We start from the raw sequence: 16460 nt of genomic DNA, 5'->3' as shown, positions 1-16460 counted from the left end.
ACTGTTTGGCTTTGTAAACAATAGATGCCTTCCAATCCGATATATTATACATTATACTATTCGGAGAGATTATACATTATATTATTCCGATATACTATACATTATATTATTTCGATATATTATAGATTATGTTATGATGGGTACATCTGCTGTTCTTAACAGCCAACCTAGGAGTACAGTATGTCATGTTGTCATTAATGTAAAAAGTGATGTAACCAACTTGAAAATCATTAATTTAGTTTTTTAGTGTAGTTTTTTGAAACTTTGCTTTGCTGGATCAGACTCTGTCAACAACTGTTGTGTTAAGATCAGTACATGTCAGTAATTCGATCAGAACCACAAAACTAACCCAGAAGTTATCAAAAGTTATCAAAACTCAACTAGAGCGGGAAAGATATGTTGTCGTGATAATAATTTGTCCGTAATTATTGAGTTTTTGATCAGATCACTTCTCATTATGTTGCAATTTACTTTTTACAAAGTTGCCCGCGGCTTCCTTATATGGTGGATCATTTTCGACAAAAATGGATGACACTGTTATTTTTGATCTCCTGTTATTTTTGATCTCCTGCTAAATTTGATCTCCGGTTATTTTTGATTTCTTGTTATTTTTATCTCCTGTCATTTTTGATTTCCTGTTAGGTTGATTTCTTGTTATTGTTAAATCTCCTGTTATTTTTGATTTCCTGTTATTTTTATCTCCTGTTATGTTTGATCTCCTGTTAGTTTGATCTCCTGTTATTGTTAATCTCCTGTTATTTTGATCTATTATTTTTGACCTGTTATTTTTGATCTCCTGTTTCAGTGTAAGGAGTTGTACCACTGTATTAAAGAGACTATGGAGAAGGCTGCAAACAGACAGAAGAATGGAATTGGTAACGGTAAGTAACAGTGAATTGCAAATTATTTGTCCAACATGGTTGATATTTTGGGAGTAATTGTGAATGGGGTATGGGATCGTTTCCAAACATAACGGTCATGTGATCCAAGGTCAACAAATGTTAATTAGGGGTCAAACACTAGTATTTTTGCAATAACTTGAGAACAAAATGTCCCTCAAGGTTGGGAGTTATGCTATTGTTAATCCATTAGTCGACCCACATCTAGGTGACCTTTGACCTCATGTTGACCTCCAGTGACCTGTATTAGTTTCTTTCAAGTTGATTATTTGAATTTTCGTGGCCATATTCCGATATAAATTGTCCATAGGTTGACTCCTCTGTAACCTTTGTGTGCAAAGTTATTAGAGATCAAGGTTTGGTTTGGTTTGGTTTTGTTAAAATTCTTAATAAGCACAGTTAGGATGATTCTGTGAGTTATGTGAAAAAAAGCCAATTCTTGCTCATATCAGACACCTGGTCCTCAACAGGTTCTCAAAAGGACCAACGGTTGATTTGTGATATTTTGTGATATTGATATTGATTTGTGATATTGATACATCGGACCACATAACAATTTTAGGACAGTGCTGCTCCCTTGTAAATATTACTTACAAGCAAAGAACCATAGTCCCTTGGGCTCTTGTTAGATGTTGTTGTCACTCCCATGTAACTTGCCCATGATTTGTAGTGCCAAGTCACACCAAGTCATTGAAGTGAGTGAGTGTCGCCCGCGATTCGCACGCTCTGATTCTACCCGTAGTATGACATTTCTGGAATTCAGACTTGTAATGTTATTTGATCATTGGTGGACTGTGTTTCTTGAATGGTACGAGACTGATCCAGTCAATGTGATCCGGTCTATTGTAGATGATTTAATTGAAGTGACACTATAAAGTGTATGGTCAATTTTAGTGGAACATTTTGGAAATGTAGACCTGAAATAATTGGTGCCACCAGGAACTAAATAGTGACCATCAAGACAACAAGCAAGAGAAACCGAAACAAGGAAGGAGGGAAGGACAAAAAAACTTGTAATAACATAATCTTCCAAAGGATAATTCATTTTCTATACCGTAAAATTGCTTGCGATTCTAATGGATATCACAGTGTGCCCACCAACATTTAATTCTCTCCAACATTTCTGTATCATGTTTCGCTCTAGCTGTCTCTTTGCATTAACAAAAATATTGACTTTTATAGAGCGGTGACACAAAGGGGTTTGCCAAACATATTTTCGGGGGGGGGGGGTCACAGGACATCAGAACATTTAGCTAGTTTTATGAAGCAAGCTAACTTCATGTTCTCTGAGTAGCAATTCTGAGGTGGGGGGGGGGGGTGGTTTGTGGCCGAGTCCTCATGGAGAGAGATCTCCAGTCATGGACTACTGACTAAGCAAAAGATGCATGTACTACATTATCTTATAATTATGAAGTTTGGAGATTCCAGGCGGCAAATCCAGCCAATAGGGATCCAGTTTTTACCAGAAATGGTGAAAGGATATCCCGGTGGCTGAATTTGTTTGCTTAATAAAAAATGCAGGAAAACTCCAGCATCTTTAGGCTGCAAACCATATCTTCAAAGCATTTTATGTGGTGAAGATTGGAATTTTTTTCAAATTTGATTGATAGTTAATTTTGTTGTGAATGCATCTGGCAACAGAAGAGTGAATGATGTCATCGTAGTCAAATCAGCTAAAACTGTCATTGTTTTATCCTATAACATTTAACTCACTTCTTTTAAAGAGGAAAGTAATATAATTTCTACAAAATAACTTTCATGTCGATGAAATTCAAAACTTTAAGAGAACCGTGACAGCTTAAGTAAAAATTCCAAATGTATCAGGTTTCAAGTGAAAACTAAACAAGAAGATTATCCTAGGAAAGTAATGCTTTTGAGAACCTTTATAACATTTAGCGACCACCTGCTGACCGTCCACTACTGGGAAAATCGAGGTGAAGCCGATCAAAATATAGTGTACATTCAATCAACCATATGCTGAATTAGGGACAACATATTAAGATGGGATGTTACATGTATAACAGTGTGGAAGAATTTCTTCTCCATAGAGATGCATCACATTGTCTGCATACATAATCCTATAGATTGGTACACCCTTCATTTTAGCTGATGGAGGGGAGGAGGGGGGTGGGCGGGTTTCTTTAAATTATATACCCACCCATGCAGTGTACTGTCGCAAGAATTTGGATGCAAGTGTCACATCTTCTGCCACTGGGATATTCCTGTAAGTTCCTCATTGCAGAAATCTTCTTTTTTTTTACTATATTTATCATTTTAGAACCAGATCTTGGAGGAGAATTTCCAATTCAGGATATGAGAACGGGTGAGGGAGGGTTACTTCAAGTGACAATGGAGGGTGTTGGCCTCAAGTTTCCACAATCAAAGGTAAGCCTTTGTTTTTACTCTGGATGTTGTCTCTTTGATGTCATATTCTGTTAAGTTTCAGTAAGGTAATAAGTCAGCTAGATTTAGAATTTGTCAGTTTACTGTCTCCAAACTTCCTTGCTAAATGCGTGAGATATTTCAGTATTGCTTAACGAATTCCAAAATTGTTCATTCCATTTTATCGGATGGAATGGAATTGGATTCAAGACATTGACAAATGAAATTATTTGACGTATCTGTCATGAGATACCTGGTAAGTTTTCTAATAAAATTACATTGCAAATTTGTCAGGTTCAAGAATTACTTGAAATAAAAAGAAGACATCTTTCCAAGTTTTCCATAACTGAGGATATATCTGAAAAAGTAACCTTTTGACTGTTTTGAAGCTTTAGGTTGTGACCTTTGACCCTCTGAAAATTAATATGAGATTTGACAGCTTTATTGGATACATCTGGGAATTATGTTTTTTGACCTTGAAATGTGTTAACTGAAATAAAATTGCATTAAAATCAAGGGTGGCAGTTTGGGGGAGGAGGTGGCTGGGGTTGTTAAAAACGTTCAGCCGCATTTTGAAATCAAGGGTGGCGGTTTGGGGGAGGAGGTGGCTGGGGGTTGTTAATAACGTTCAACCACATTTTGAAATCAAGAGTGACTGTTTGGGGGAGGGGGTGGCTGGGGTTGTTAATAACGTTCAACCACATTTTGAATCAAGGGTGGCGGTTTGGGGGAGGGGTTGGCTGGGGTTGTTAATAAAGTTCAGCCACATTTTGAAATCAAGGGTGGTGGTTTGGGGGAGGTGTTGACTGGGGGTTGTTAATAACGTTCAACTGCATTTTGAATCAAGGGTGTCGATTTGGGGGAGGAGGAAGCTGGGGTTTGTTAATAATGTTCAACCACATTTTGAAATCAAGGGTGGCGGTTTGGGGGAGGGGGTGGCTGGGGTTGTTAATAACGTTCAAACACATTTTGAAATCAAGGGTGGCGGTTTGGAGGGAGGGGATGGCTGGGGGTTGTTAATAATGTTTAACCGCATTTTAAAATCAAGGGTGGCAGTTTGGAGGGAGGGGGTGGCTGGGGGTTGTTAATAAAGTTCAACCACAGTTTGAAATCAAGGGTGGCGGTTTGGGGGAGGAGATGGCTGGGATTTTTAATAACGTTCAACCGCATTTTGAATTCAAGGGTGGCGGTTTGGAGGGAGGGGGTGGCAGGTGGTTGTTAATATCGTTCAACCACATATTGTATGTTTTCTTATCTTCTTCACTTCTCATATGTTTTCAGGATATTTTATCAGTTATCTGCTCTATCATATCTTTCCTACTCTTTCTCATTGTTTTGGAATGCTTTTATCACTTTTTCTTCGTTAGATTTTTTTTTTTTTTTTATGGGTTTCATTAGTTCCAACGCCTGCTTTGCTTGATCATACTTTCAGTCTCACTACTCAAAGTCTAGTGCAAAGCATCATGGGATTGCATATTATGTTTGCTTGGCTGTAATTTTATTGAAGGTTTTTTTTTTGCCTGCAAAATGCTTAACTTTGTGAGGGTCTCTTTTTAGAACGGATAGTTGTTGCATCGAAGTTAATGATTACTTTAAAAAAAAAAGAAATCCAAAAGTCCTGTGCGTGAGTTCTTGTGGTGTAATAGATCTAGCCGTCTGACCGTTTTTTTTTTCTTTATGAAATAAAGCTTCATGAAAAACAGTTTCAGGTAGTTCATCCACTCAGCTCTCAAGCAAACAGCAGGTTTTAATTTTCATTTTTTTAGAATTTTCGTCATCCACCATTACTTTGAAAGTCTGGCTTAGCTATTCGAGTCGTTCTTTCTTGATTTTGGAAGATTTGCGTCCATGAAATTGATACAGGAGATCGGTCTTAAATTAACTATTAGTAGCAGGCATAATCAGAAGTACACATTTTATGGTGCTGTGTACAGGGGCTGATCCAGGATTCTAAAAGGAGGGGGATGGCCCATTGAAGATGACAACATGTAGTGGGGAGGGGGAGGTGGGGGATCCCCTTCATAAAATTAAAATTTTTGTTGTGACATGGTGCATTCTGCATTCTGAGGCATTTTAAGCCATGAATTAGGTCTATTTATTAAATCTTCATGCAAAATTGTGCTAACCAAGTTAAGTTAATTGTTTTGTAGGGTGTTGAAAGGGGATATAAGGTGCCACACCAACTGCCCCCCTACCCCACACACCCTGGATCCTTGCCCAACATCGCTGTTCTTGAAACAAGATGTAAATTAGATAGCGAAGAAACTTGAAAGGCTACATTTTAAATCATCTGTTGCAAAGTAGTTATGGATCGACTTAAGTATCAGCTTGGTTTAAAATACCTTTAAATATTGAAATTGATGTGACAAAAGTTCACCATTAATATTATGTACAGGCTGTGTTTAATTTGAAATATCGATTCAAAATAAAATGTGCACTGACAAACCCGAAACAAGTAAAATTTAAAAGGACGGGTTTTGTTTTGACATAGCTGAAAACAGGGAGTTAAAGAAACATTTTTTGTTTTATTTGATCGGATATACTGCATTTAAAGAAATTTGTCCATGAAACTCTATTCCCTAGTTTAACTTAGCTTTAATTACAGCTGTGGACATGAAGAAAGATACGTAGGAAACACAAAAACATAACATAAACATAAAACGTACCGGCTTTGTTGACCTCAAAAACCCCTTTCTTCAGAAGTTTTTTTATAAATTCCAAGATATTCATTTATTTAAAACAGCCTGGGCTGTTTTTCGCATAACATTATCTATCCTCTTTGGGTAACCATCTCGGGAGATCTGTCGTCGTCTCAAAGAGCTTAACATCTCTATTCTTTCTCTTTCTCATCGTTGCATCATGTTATGACCATGTCATCCAAAGGACTCTGAGGTACTTGCATAGATTTTGTGGCTTTTGATCCATTTGCTTGCTGACATATTGTGCCTACAACTGAACTTCTTTCATTCTGTTGTTTATATTTAACAGCCGTTATTTGACCGAGAAAAAAAAAAAAACATTCTGAGATTTAACCCCCCACTCTCCATTTACCCCCACCCCCCCTTCCCCCAACCTTTTTTTTTTACTGACAAAATCTCTCTTCCCTCTGTGACCCTAGTTCTTGACTATGTTTTTTTTTTTTTTTTTTTCAAAGATGAACCTGAACTTTTTTCTTTTTTTTTCATTTTGCTACCAAAATTTGAGTGTATGAGGTCTCCTCACAAAGTTAGCATGATCTCCTTAATTGTTTTGTGCACCTTGAAATTTCCAGCTATTTGTCAAACCCACTATTGTACTACAAGTGAATTCTGTTGACAGACATTCGTCTGTTTTTAGTTTTTCCTAGTTGTTCTTGATGTTTATAGTTTTTGTTTGTTTTTTGCTTTCTTTTTTTGCTTTTTTTTCACTTTTTTTTTATTTTTTTCCTTTTTTTTTGTCTTTCAGAATCTGGCAGAATGTTGTTATTTTACTAAGATATCATTCATATCTTTTCTATGCTTATCATGCTTGATTGATTGATGATGCTTTTGTGGGTTTTGAATAATATTAAATTTGCTGGCTGGAGATTTCTAGCAAGTTGCGTAGTTAGTTGATAATAAAATGTTCTTGTTATTTTTTTGTTTTTTTTTCTAGATGTACAGAACTAAGTTCAGATCTCTCAGTTTCCTGTTTTTTATGTTTCATTGTTTCTCAATGGTTTTTAACAAACCTTCGCGACCTATCATTGCATCCTATGCCAGTCTTTTGTAATGTGAGTGTCATGCAGTACTTCCTGCACCCGAAGCCAGAAAAAAATGCAGATTTTCTGGGTTTGCGTTTTGGTCTGAAGTAATACAAACAACCTATGATGTCTTTATTTTCCCTTTAAAAGGGTCTGGTTTGTGAACCAAGCAGATGCATAAAATCTCATGTTGACACACATGTAGGCTACATAAGGGTCTGAAACATGAAAGTGTGTGGAAATGTTTCTGAAAAGTGTGACTCGTCGAGGAAACGCTGTGTCTATATGCGTGGCAGACTTGAGAGAAATAACTTCATGGGCAGCCGTTCAAGAGAGGAGTTGTTAAATTCTGTCATTCAAACCCATTTTTTTCAGTGGCTAAGACACATTTTCATGCAGTTGTTGCCACAGTTTGCCACATATTTCAGTGTCAGATTTTTTTGCGCTCTCAACACCTTTTCAAAATAAAATAAAACTGTTGGCAAACTGCTTATCCACTAGAGAGGCTGTGTAAGAGAATGTGTAAAAGTAAGTTGGCCTGACGATTCGATCCTAGCCTTTAGCCTTTGAAGAAGATTCTGCTAGGATCGAAAAGTTAGGCCAACTGACTTTTACACATTCTCAACACTTTTTCTCAGGAGTAACCTGTGGTAATGTGGAGCATCGGTTGTAAATCAGCGAGTGTTAGTTTTTCACTATTGTCATCCATTTTTATTTTTTTTCGGCAAAAATGTGAATATAACTAGCATTTCTCATCCATGTTTGTAATACTACCCTGAAGCATTTCTTCAATGGAACATTCAGTTTTGTACCTAAAATGCAGGTATCTGAAAGTTATGTCGTAATAGCTTTGTGATATTTTTCATTACTTAATAGTTTTGTGTTTTAGAACAGGATTTACAGAACTGAATAATTTTCACTTGAAAGAAAAGAAACGAGAGATAACCATTGATTTTTTTTGTTTTTTTGTTCTATTTTCCAACAGACTTTCATTGAACTGAAAGACATTAAAGAATACAAGACAAAGAAAGATGTGTTTATGCTGGTTGAATTCAGTAAGTGACACTATTTACGCTTCCTTGTTTTATTTACAGAAATATTTTTGAAGGAAATTGGTAACAAATCCATTATGAAAGTTGCATAGTGGAAGACAATCAACATTTTGATGGTCTTTTGAAATAACCGATCGTGTTTGTTGGTAATTGTTCGCTGGCAGTACCTCATTTAGCAAATAACTTGATGAAAATATCTCGCGTAGGGTCCAAGTTTATTCTGTGTTGTGTTGTGATTTTAAATATTCAATGTATTGATCCAGGCTTCAGCTGGGAATATTTTTGACTGGGATGTCAAATGTCACAAGCTCTCCAACTGGCACTATAAACCGTGTACCTTTTCATCTCATTAATATTCTCCCCTGCTTTCATTCTCAGATCAACAGAGCAAAGGTAACGTCAGGCACAAGTTTCAGTCCAACATGGCCCATGAGATAGGATATGCAATGCTCTGCGTCTTCTCTTACATCGCAACCGCGAAAAACTCCGAAGGGAACACGCGCAAGGAGATGGAGGCAAGAATGGCCGGGAGGAGACGAGAGTTCATGACCACGCCGTGAAGGATGAAAGGCCATCTGGGTCGTGGATCTTCACGATCCTGTGACCTAATAAAGCGCAAAGATCGGTCTTAACGTAACTGTTTTCGTGGAGGTATAATCGTCAATTATCAAAAAGTTAACTAACTACCTGACTTGCTGTGTTGAAGCAGTGTTGCTTGTGCACTCGCCGGGCATTTCATTACATCTAGTGTAGAAGCTAGGGAGAGAGTGAGTACTACTCATGTCAAGGGTTTGGTGCTCAAAACTCACAGCAAGAGGTGTGAGTTGTAAGTTTATACTCACACCATAAATGTTCTTGTAGTTCTATTGCAAGTCTGCTAGAGTGGTAAGTTTATGTTGATCGGACATCCCCAGTTCCCGGGGACAGTCTCTCGATTCCATCGTACCATCAATGGATTATCATAATGTCCCGGGAATATGCCCCCATTTTTGTGAAAAAGGCTGTCTTGAATAATTTCAAGTTTACCTGTACGGCCTTCCATCCCATGATAACTCCCGAAAGAAGATATAAGGGATGAATTGGACGGCTGGACAGATGGATGGATTGCCTTTCGTTCATATGGACAGCTGGAATATAAGATTTGATTGTTTACAATAACGAGCATACTGTAGAGGCAATCCAAATCTTTTAATAATTTCATAGCATGAAATTCCTGTGGTAAACAATTATTTTTTCTTACAATTAGCTCCTTCCTGATAAAATAATGGGAGACTTCCATTTACCAGCAAATTTTCTGGCAATTTAATTTTTATCTCAAAATACAAAAATGTTTGATTGGTGTGTTGAGGTGTTCTAAAATTTGGCATTTAACAACAAACTTCTTTGAAAACTTAGTACCGCCAAAACACTAAACAGACACTTATAATTCTATCCCATTGATGTCATTATGTGTGGGGAGGGGAGGGGGGTCAATGTCATGTCCATGGATTTCTTGAAAAATATGGTCATTTATAATGAAAGCAATGAAATACATTAATCTGCAGATGTTTCCTTGCTATGGGTTAACTGTTCAGCTTTCATTAATAAAACCAACCTGTAACCCGCAGACAAGTTATAAGTATCATATGACTCTTGCCATCGTGAGACCCAACATTCCGTTCTAATGAACATTTGGAGAGCGTAAAAAAGTGCTCATCTACTGCAAAAAGCCTGTTTAGGCTAAATATATCAAAGTTTGAACGCATGACGTTTGGATCGTAGTAGGATCTGCTTCCAAGGCTAGCGGAAACGAAAACAAAGTAAGAATACGTTAAGACATAATCATTCCCTCGTTTTTCAGTACTAGATAGGCCTACAAACATGGCACAAAGTTAAACTCACATACTGTGTATTTTTCACTATTTTTTCTTCTTCTTTTTTATAAATTTATTCCAGTATAAATATAAATTTATAAATAGGATAAGAAGTACATAAAGGAAACATATAATTCCAGCGATTAGTTAGAGGTCAAATTTGAAGATATTATAGTATACTAAAGATATCAATACTAATCCCATCTTATTTATTCTTACTGCTGATATTGTTATTTACTTTATGAAAAAATACTTAATATTAGGATGTGTATTAGGGATGTCTAATATTAACTACAGCACAATCGCTGCATGTACATCTTTGAAACAAAAGCCTTCATATTAAAAATACAATTTTTGCCCATCTCAAAGTGGTCATGTGATCTTGGCTACAATTACTTGTTGATAACTGCTGAGTTATTTTATTTCATATTTAGCCTCCTCGCGGTGATTAAAGATGTTGTCCACTCGGAAAGGTTTACAGAGGGTGAAAGAATTTTCTCACTTTGCAGCATGACAATATAAAAACCTAAGTAACCCACCCCTCCCCCCCCAACAAAAAATTGTGCAAATAACGATTAACATTGTTAAACTTCCATTAACTCTTCACATTTGCAGAACATGAACGGTCTAGTTCCAAAGAGTTTAGGAGGTCTCTTTAAGAATTTTTTTTTTTTAGATAATAAAAGTTTAAATTTTATGTTAATTTAACAATTTTCTTTGTATATTCAGGTATCTGTCTTTAAATGACAACAGAAATTGATTTGCTTTATTTACTTATTAAACACAACAATTACGTTCAGAAAAATAGTTCTGACTGATTCTCTAACATAGTGAATAAAAAAAATGTTGTTATATAAATATTTTCAAAAGACTTCTCTGATTAGAAAACATATATTTATTCATCTACGTCATCTACTTCAACAATATCCGTTTTTTTTCATTCAATAAAGTGCAATGTTTTTCTCGGTCCATTTTGTATCCTTTTCAGGTCGTTTTCATTGGTTCATTCTTATTATCTCAAAACTGGTTTCAAATTTCACCGATTTTAGCACCAAATATATCATTTCATTGAAGGGTTCTACATAAGTGTCACCTCATACATTCATGTACGTAGCATCTTCATGCCAGGTTTCCTCATTCATTTACGATAATAACACTTTCATCATATATTTTATTCTTGAAATAGTTCTAGACAATTAAAAATTAATTTCGGTTGAATAAGTTGTCGATAGGTGCTGGCATGTGGGGTACAAATTAATCAAGTATCTTGGTTGTTTACATATTGTTTGACAAACTTCATTACTTAGATAGTCCAGCTTCATACAAAGTAATTACTGAAGTAGTCTTAAACCTCATTTGTGCAATGATAAGGACGATTTGCCCCCTCCCCCCCCCCAAAAAAAAATCTCTTTGTGTATCATGCAATGTTCTATTTCATAGAGTTATGACATATAACAATAAAAACTGCTATGCAGAGACTTTTAACATATAGGAAATAGTGAGAGAGATTTATATAAAAAAATAAAAGATACCCTCACATGGTCAGTAAAGTGTGTCCACAAGGTAACAATTTGTTACTGTATAACCAGCTCTGAAAATTATATGATTGGCACTTTCATTATATCTTTTCGTACCGGTGTGATAAAGCACAGTACATACTTTACTTAAGATCAATGTAATGACCATGATTTTAACGAGTTAACAAGATGTAGTTTCCATTAAGTGCACAAATGTAGGGATAACTTTACTTAATGGAGAAGTGGACTTGAATTGTTTACTAATTCCTTTTATGCAAGCATAGTCTGACTGTTAGGACAGAAGCTTTCCGTTTCGATTCTAAGGGCAAAATATATTCTAGCAATATTAAACACACTCAAGGTTTAACATTAAGCCATGCCACATCGGAATTAATGGTTAACGAACGTGATACCTTTCTCATTGCGGTACAAAATCATTTCCTTCACTGACCAAAAGGCACAGGCTATAGTGCCTAACTAAAAACGAAGGCACAGGCTATTTTTAATTTTTTGTTGATATTGGAACTATATAAACCACTTGCAATATGATTTTCTGCAGCACAACCCTGACAAATTAATTCTTCTTGGTTATTCACAAATATGCTTTCTGCAAAGTGTGCAATAGGGATTTTCTGATACAGGTCTATAATTAATTCATTTGTCAGATTATTTCATTAAGAAAGAAGGAAAAAAAGACTTTCGGTAATATTCTACGTTTAATTGTTCACACATTCATCCTTTTGACATATTTATTTATCACAGGTTCAGGATTCTGTAAATGATTCCTATCTTTTCTTTCTTTCCTTTTCCTTGTCTTTTCTATCAATTTGTCTCAAATTTAAAAGTTTTGTAGAATAAAGTAAGAAGTGAGCTTGTAGTAAGCAAAAAGAAAAATATTTTGGAAAAAAAAGGGGTGAATATATGAATATAAGGCAAGTCTTTGGTGAAAGTGTTAAAACCCACCCACAGACACTAAACAATTATGAAATACTTCAAGTTGTATTAGTTGAAATTCTTTGTGGTTTCAGAGGAGGGTCGACTATATCCTGGTCAACAGCCATATAGTCGCATAAATATTGCTAAAAATAAAAAAATATCTTCCGGCCTGCAAACCAAATTGTCTCGACTTGCTTAAGCACTTTCATGCCGGTAGAAAATATGACTGTTTTAACGAGATGCAAACTACAAAAGAAAATATTTAAAAAATTGCACACAGCAAGTGAGAATAACTTATATGTGACTGTTTTGAAAACAGATTATATTTGTAAAAAAAAAAATTGCTCTTATATGCCAGATATTAGCCCAACATTCTTCACAGGAAAATGTGTGTATAATGGCACTATACATGGTAGCAACAGTTACTAACAGTAACATTAAAGTGTGTGTTATGTGTTTATGTCCTTTCGATAATACGGTCAAGGTTAAAGGACAATGTGGCCCACTTTGCAAGCAAAGAATTACTGTAACCGTATTTCAGACATGCTGATGTGTCAGTTTTTTTCATGCTAGATCAAAACTGGTATAATCTCAGTAATGGAAAGGATATGCTTTAAGATGATGTGTAGGCCACTTGAAGTAAATGCAATTGTTCTATTAAAGGTTAAAATAAAAGGTTTCGGAGCTAGTCCTGTTTAATTTACCCCTCTGACAGATGTGAGAATGTCTCTTGCATAGATAGATTTCAGTTGTGCTTATTTCTTGAAGAGAGTGGCTGATGAAATATCAACCTGATTCAAGCCATTTAATTCCAAGTCAAATAATGTTAGCTTTTGAGCCTTGTCGTTTATCGTTATTTATTAAGTTATTTTTTATTATGTTCCCTTTGTTTGCTATGTGTGCCCTTTGAAAAATCTCTCTGAGAACTCTTGCACAAAAATACTAGTAAAATAAAATTTTGAAGCTTGTCAATGTTATGGGGTTTTATTTTTCCATTCCTAAGTCTTCAATCCATCTTGTTGTATTCTCGGGTATTGTATTTCTACGATATGGAATACTTCTCCCCAACATCTCATTTACTTAGTTGTGTTCGATAGGTCAAATATCTCGCAAGGTTTTATAGTTTCCCACAAATTCTGTGTTTGTCAACATTTGTCAACATATGCACGTAGTAAGGCATTGTGTGAAAAGTAAAGACAATGAGGGGGCTGCAGCATCCTGCGGCCGGGCTGCAAAGGATTCCCACTGATTCCCACTGTGCAGGTTCCCACTGTGCAGGTGGGATTGCAGGTGGGATGATTCCCACTGTGCAGGTTCACACAATGATGACTGCTGGTCTTCCTAGACAATCCATATTGTTTGTACTAGATGCAGCCTTGCTGCAGGGGATTTTGCAGCTGACTGCAGCATTTCTGTTTAACATGTTGCATAGCACAACTAAAGGGAAGAATATCCGACTTGACGAGTTTCCTTCAATTATGTCAAGGTCATGACCTTTACAAAGTTAATTAATTTTTCCACCCCATCAATATTTCCGTTCAATGCAATTTTAAATTTGACAGTAATTGTAAATTTGAGATTTCATAAATATACATGTTTGGCTGCAGCTTGTTAAAATAACTGTTTCACAGTCAGTACAGTTTTTCTCTGAAAGCTTTGAGGTTTTTTTTATTTCTCTCAACACAGGATTGGGATAGATGTATGATCCATAATAACTCATGGGCAACTATTTTCTATAGGTTATAGCCTATGTGTATAGATAGGGACATGTATTTTCCATAATAGCTCATGGGTAGTTTTATTCTATTGGTTATAGCCTATGCGTATTGATAGGGACAAACATGTGTTTCACAATAGCTCATAGGTAGCTATATTCTATTGGTTATAGCCTATGTGTATAGATAGGGACAAACATATGTTCAGCAATAGCTCATGGGCAGCTTTATTCTATTGGTTATAACATATGTGTATAGATAGGGACAAGCATAGGTTCCAAAATAACTCATGGGCAGCTTTATTCTATTGGTTATAGCCTGTGTGTATAGATAGGGACAAGCATATGTTTCACAATAGCTCATGGGCAGCTTTATTTTGTAAGTTTATAACCTCTGTGTGAATCCTATGTCGTTATGCAATGACTTATAAAGAAATGATAATATGTAAGTCCAAGTGACATCAATTTCTAATTTAGTAAAGATATAAAAAGGTCTTATTATATAATCTTTAAATTAGTCCTTTTTTTTGGGGGGGGGGGGAGGTCCATAATAAAGATGTTTTACTATTGAACTGCCTCTATGTATATACATGTATGAAATCATTATATAATTAAATGTATTAGCATATATCATTGTGTCCATGTTAAAACCTGTCCATAGCAATAGAAATGGCTGTTATCCTATTTTACTCTTTAGAGATCAGGGGTGGGTAAAACAAGATTAAACATTGAGAGGAATATATATTATGATTGTTGGTAGTACTACTTATAATGAGGTGTGTACTTTTTTCTTTCTTTTTTCCCCCTTTTTTTGTGTGTTGGAGCAATACTCTGTCAGATGTGTTATTTTTGTTAATATGTGCAGCATGAATATATGAAGAATAATTATGTGGAATAAAAGTACTATTTGTGACAAAAAGTAGTAATCAAGGATCAGTCCGAGGAAACTTGTTTATAGACTGTAAGATATATTGAAAGACAGAGGTGGGTGTGGCGGGGGGGGGGGGGGGTGTTACATTAGTTTCAATTGCAATGTGTATTTATATCAGTTTGGACTTTTACTTTAACTTTATTATTTGCCCAACAGTTCTCAAAAGTAGTCCTTTGTGGGCCAATGGTTTGGACACACAGCAGATGTATGTGTGTATATATATATATATATATATATATACATATATATATATATATACATATATATATATATATGTAAATGTATATATATATATGTACATATATATTAATATATATACATATATGTATTCTTGTGTGTGGGACAGAATTAAGATGAGTAATCTTGAAAAATTGAAATAATTGTTCAGATTTCATCTTTTGTGTCTATGTCATCTTATGTTACATATTTTTTTTCTTGAGTAGTTTTCACACAGAAGTGATTCCCTACCTCCCTCCCCCGACCCCCTATCCTTGTGCATACCACTGCTTAGTGACTTCACAATTAAGTCTGCCCACAGTGGCAGTTCACAAATTTAACCATGGGAGGGTGGACTGGCTTTTTGAGAAAGAAGGATATGCCAGTAGCCAGGTTTTGCTAGTATACTGGTTGCGTGGGGATGATGGGGTATATTCACCGTCTGAACTCTCACCCACTACGATCACGAAAGAAAGTGGGAGAACGGGAAGAAGTACAGGAACAAATTGGATATGATTATATGGGCCTTGGATCAGCCCAAATTAACCGAAAATTACTAGTCAAAAGAAGAAGAAAGCAATCATTATTAAACTTTGGCCTGTGTGATAGGTAGAGAGATGCTTCCGTTGAATAACTCTTACAAACATTTAAGAAGTTTGTTCCATTTGGAAGATTCATGGCCAAGGCAAGAGAGCCTGATAGTTTTAACATCCCCCATATCATCTCCCTACTTGGTTTTGTAGTTTTATTTTTGTCAGCCGAATTTTCCTCATTGATGGACATGGGACAGTTGTCAAGCCATGAATTAGTGAAGTTATTTTCCTACCATAGACTATAGTATGCTTACATTGACCTGATATATTAGCACACATTTGTAGGAAATTAAAGTGAAAAATGTTAACACTCTACCTTCAATCGCAATAGATGACAATACAGATGGCACTTTTTGAGGCCTGGGTGCTCTGATTGGACATAATCAACATATGTCAATGACTATACAAGCCTAGCTATGAGGCTCTGTGCATGGTCATTGGCATTGACAAAAAAGCAAAGCTACCGGGATGGGTCATCCTAGGCTTACAAAGATAGTGATACTAACACAACTAATTAAAATGCATATTAAAATACCTCTGGTTTTGTTTGCTAGTTCTTCCATGGTCATGATTTCCAAATTTGGCATTTCTGTAAAGCAAATTCAATGAAAAGAACAATGTGAATATAACTTTTAGCTATTCTACT

The 16460-nt window shown here is 35.7% G+C and overlaps 1 protein-coding gene and 1 long non-coding RNA gene across 6 annotated transcripts in view; one reads left to right on the top strand and one right to left on the bottom strand.

Annotated features, from left to right (window-relative positions):
- LOC139969635 (MAP kinase-activating death domain protein-like) overlaps positions 1–14962 on the top strand; it is an 84806-nt gene extending 69844 nt beyond the window's left edge. For all 5 annotated transcript variants that reach the window (XM_071974762.1, XM_071974761.1, XM_071974763.1 and 2 more), the window contains 4 exons: positions 806–881; positions 3178–3284; positions 7988–8057; positions 8433–14962. In XM_071974762.1, the coding sequence (XP_071830863.1) occupies positions 806–881; positions 3178–3284; positions 7988–8057; positions 8433–8614 (435 nt within the window). In that variant the 3' untranslated portion in view covers positions 8615–14962. The remainder of the gene's footprint in view (positions 1–805; positions 882–3177; positions 3285–7987; positions 8058–8432) is intronic.
- The window catches only part of LOC139969646 (uncharacterized), a 335050-nt gene that overhangs the window by 285675 nt on the left and 32915 nt on the right, over positions 1–16460 (bottom strand). The window lies entirely within an intron of this gene.

This window comes from Apostichopus japonicus, chromosome 7 (assembly GCF_037975245.1).
Source record: "Apostichopus japonicus isolate 1M-3 chromosome 7, ASM3797524v1, whole genome shotgun sequence".
Classification (NCBI taxonomy): Eukaryota; Metazoa; Echinodermata; class Holothuroidea; order Aspidochirotida; family Stichopodidae; genus Apostichopus; species Apostichopus japonicus.
The sequence above is the reverse complement of the archived record's forward strand: the minus strand, read 5'-3'. Positions and strand labels throughout refer to the sequence as shown.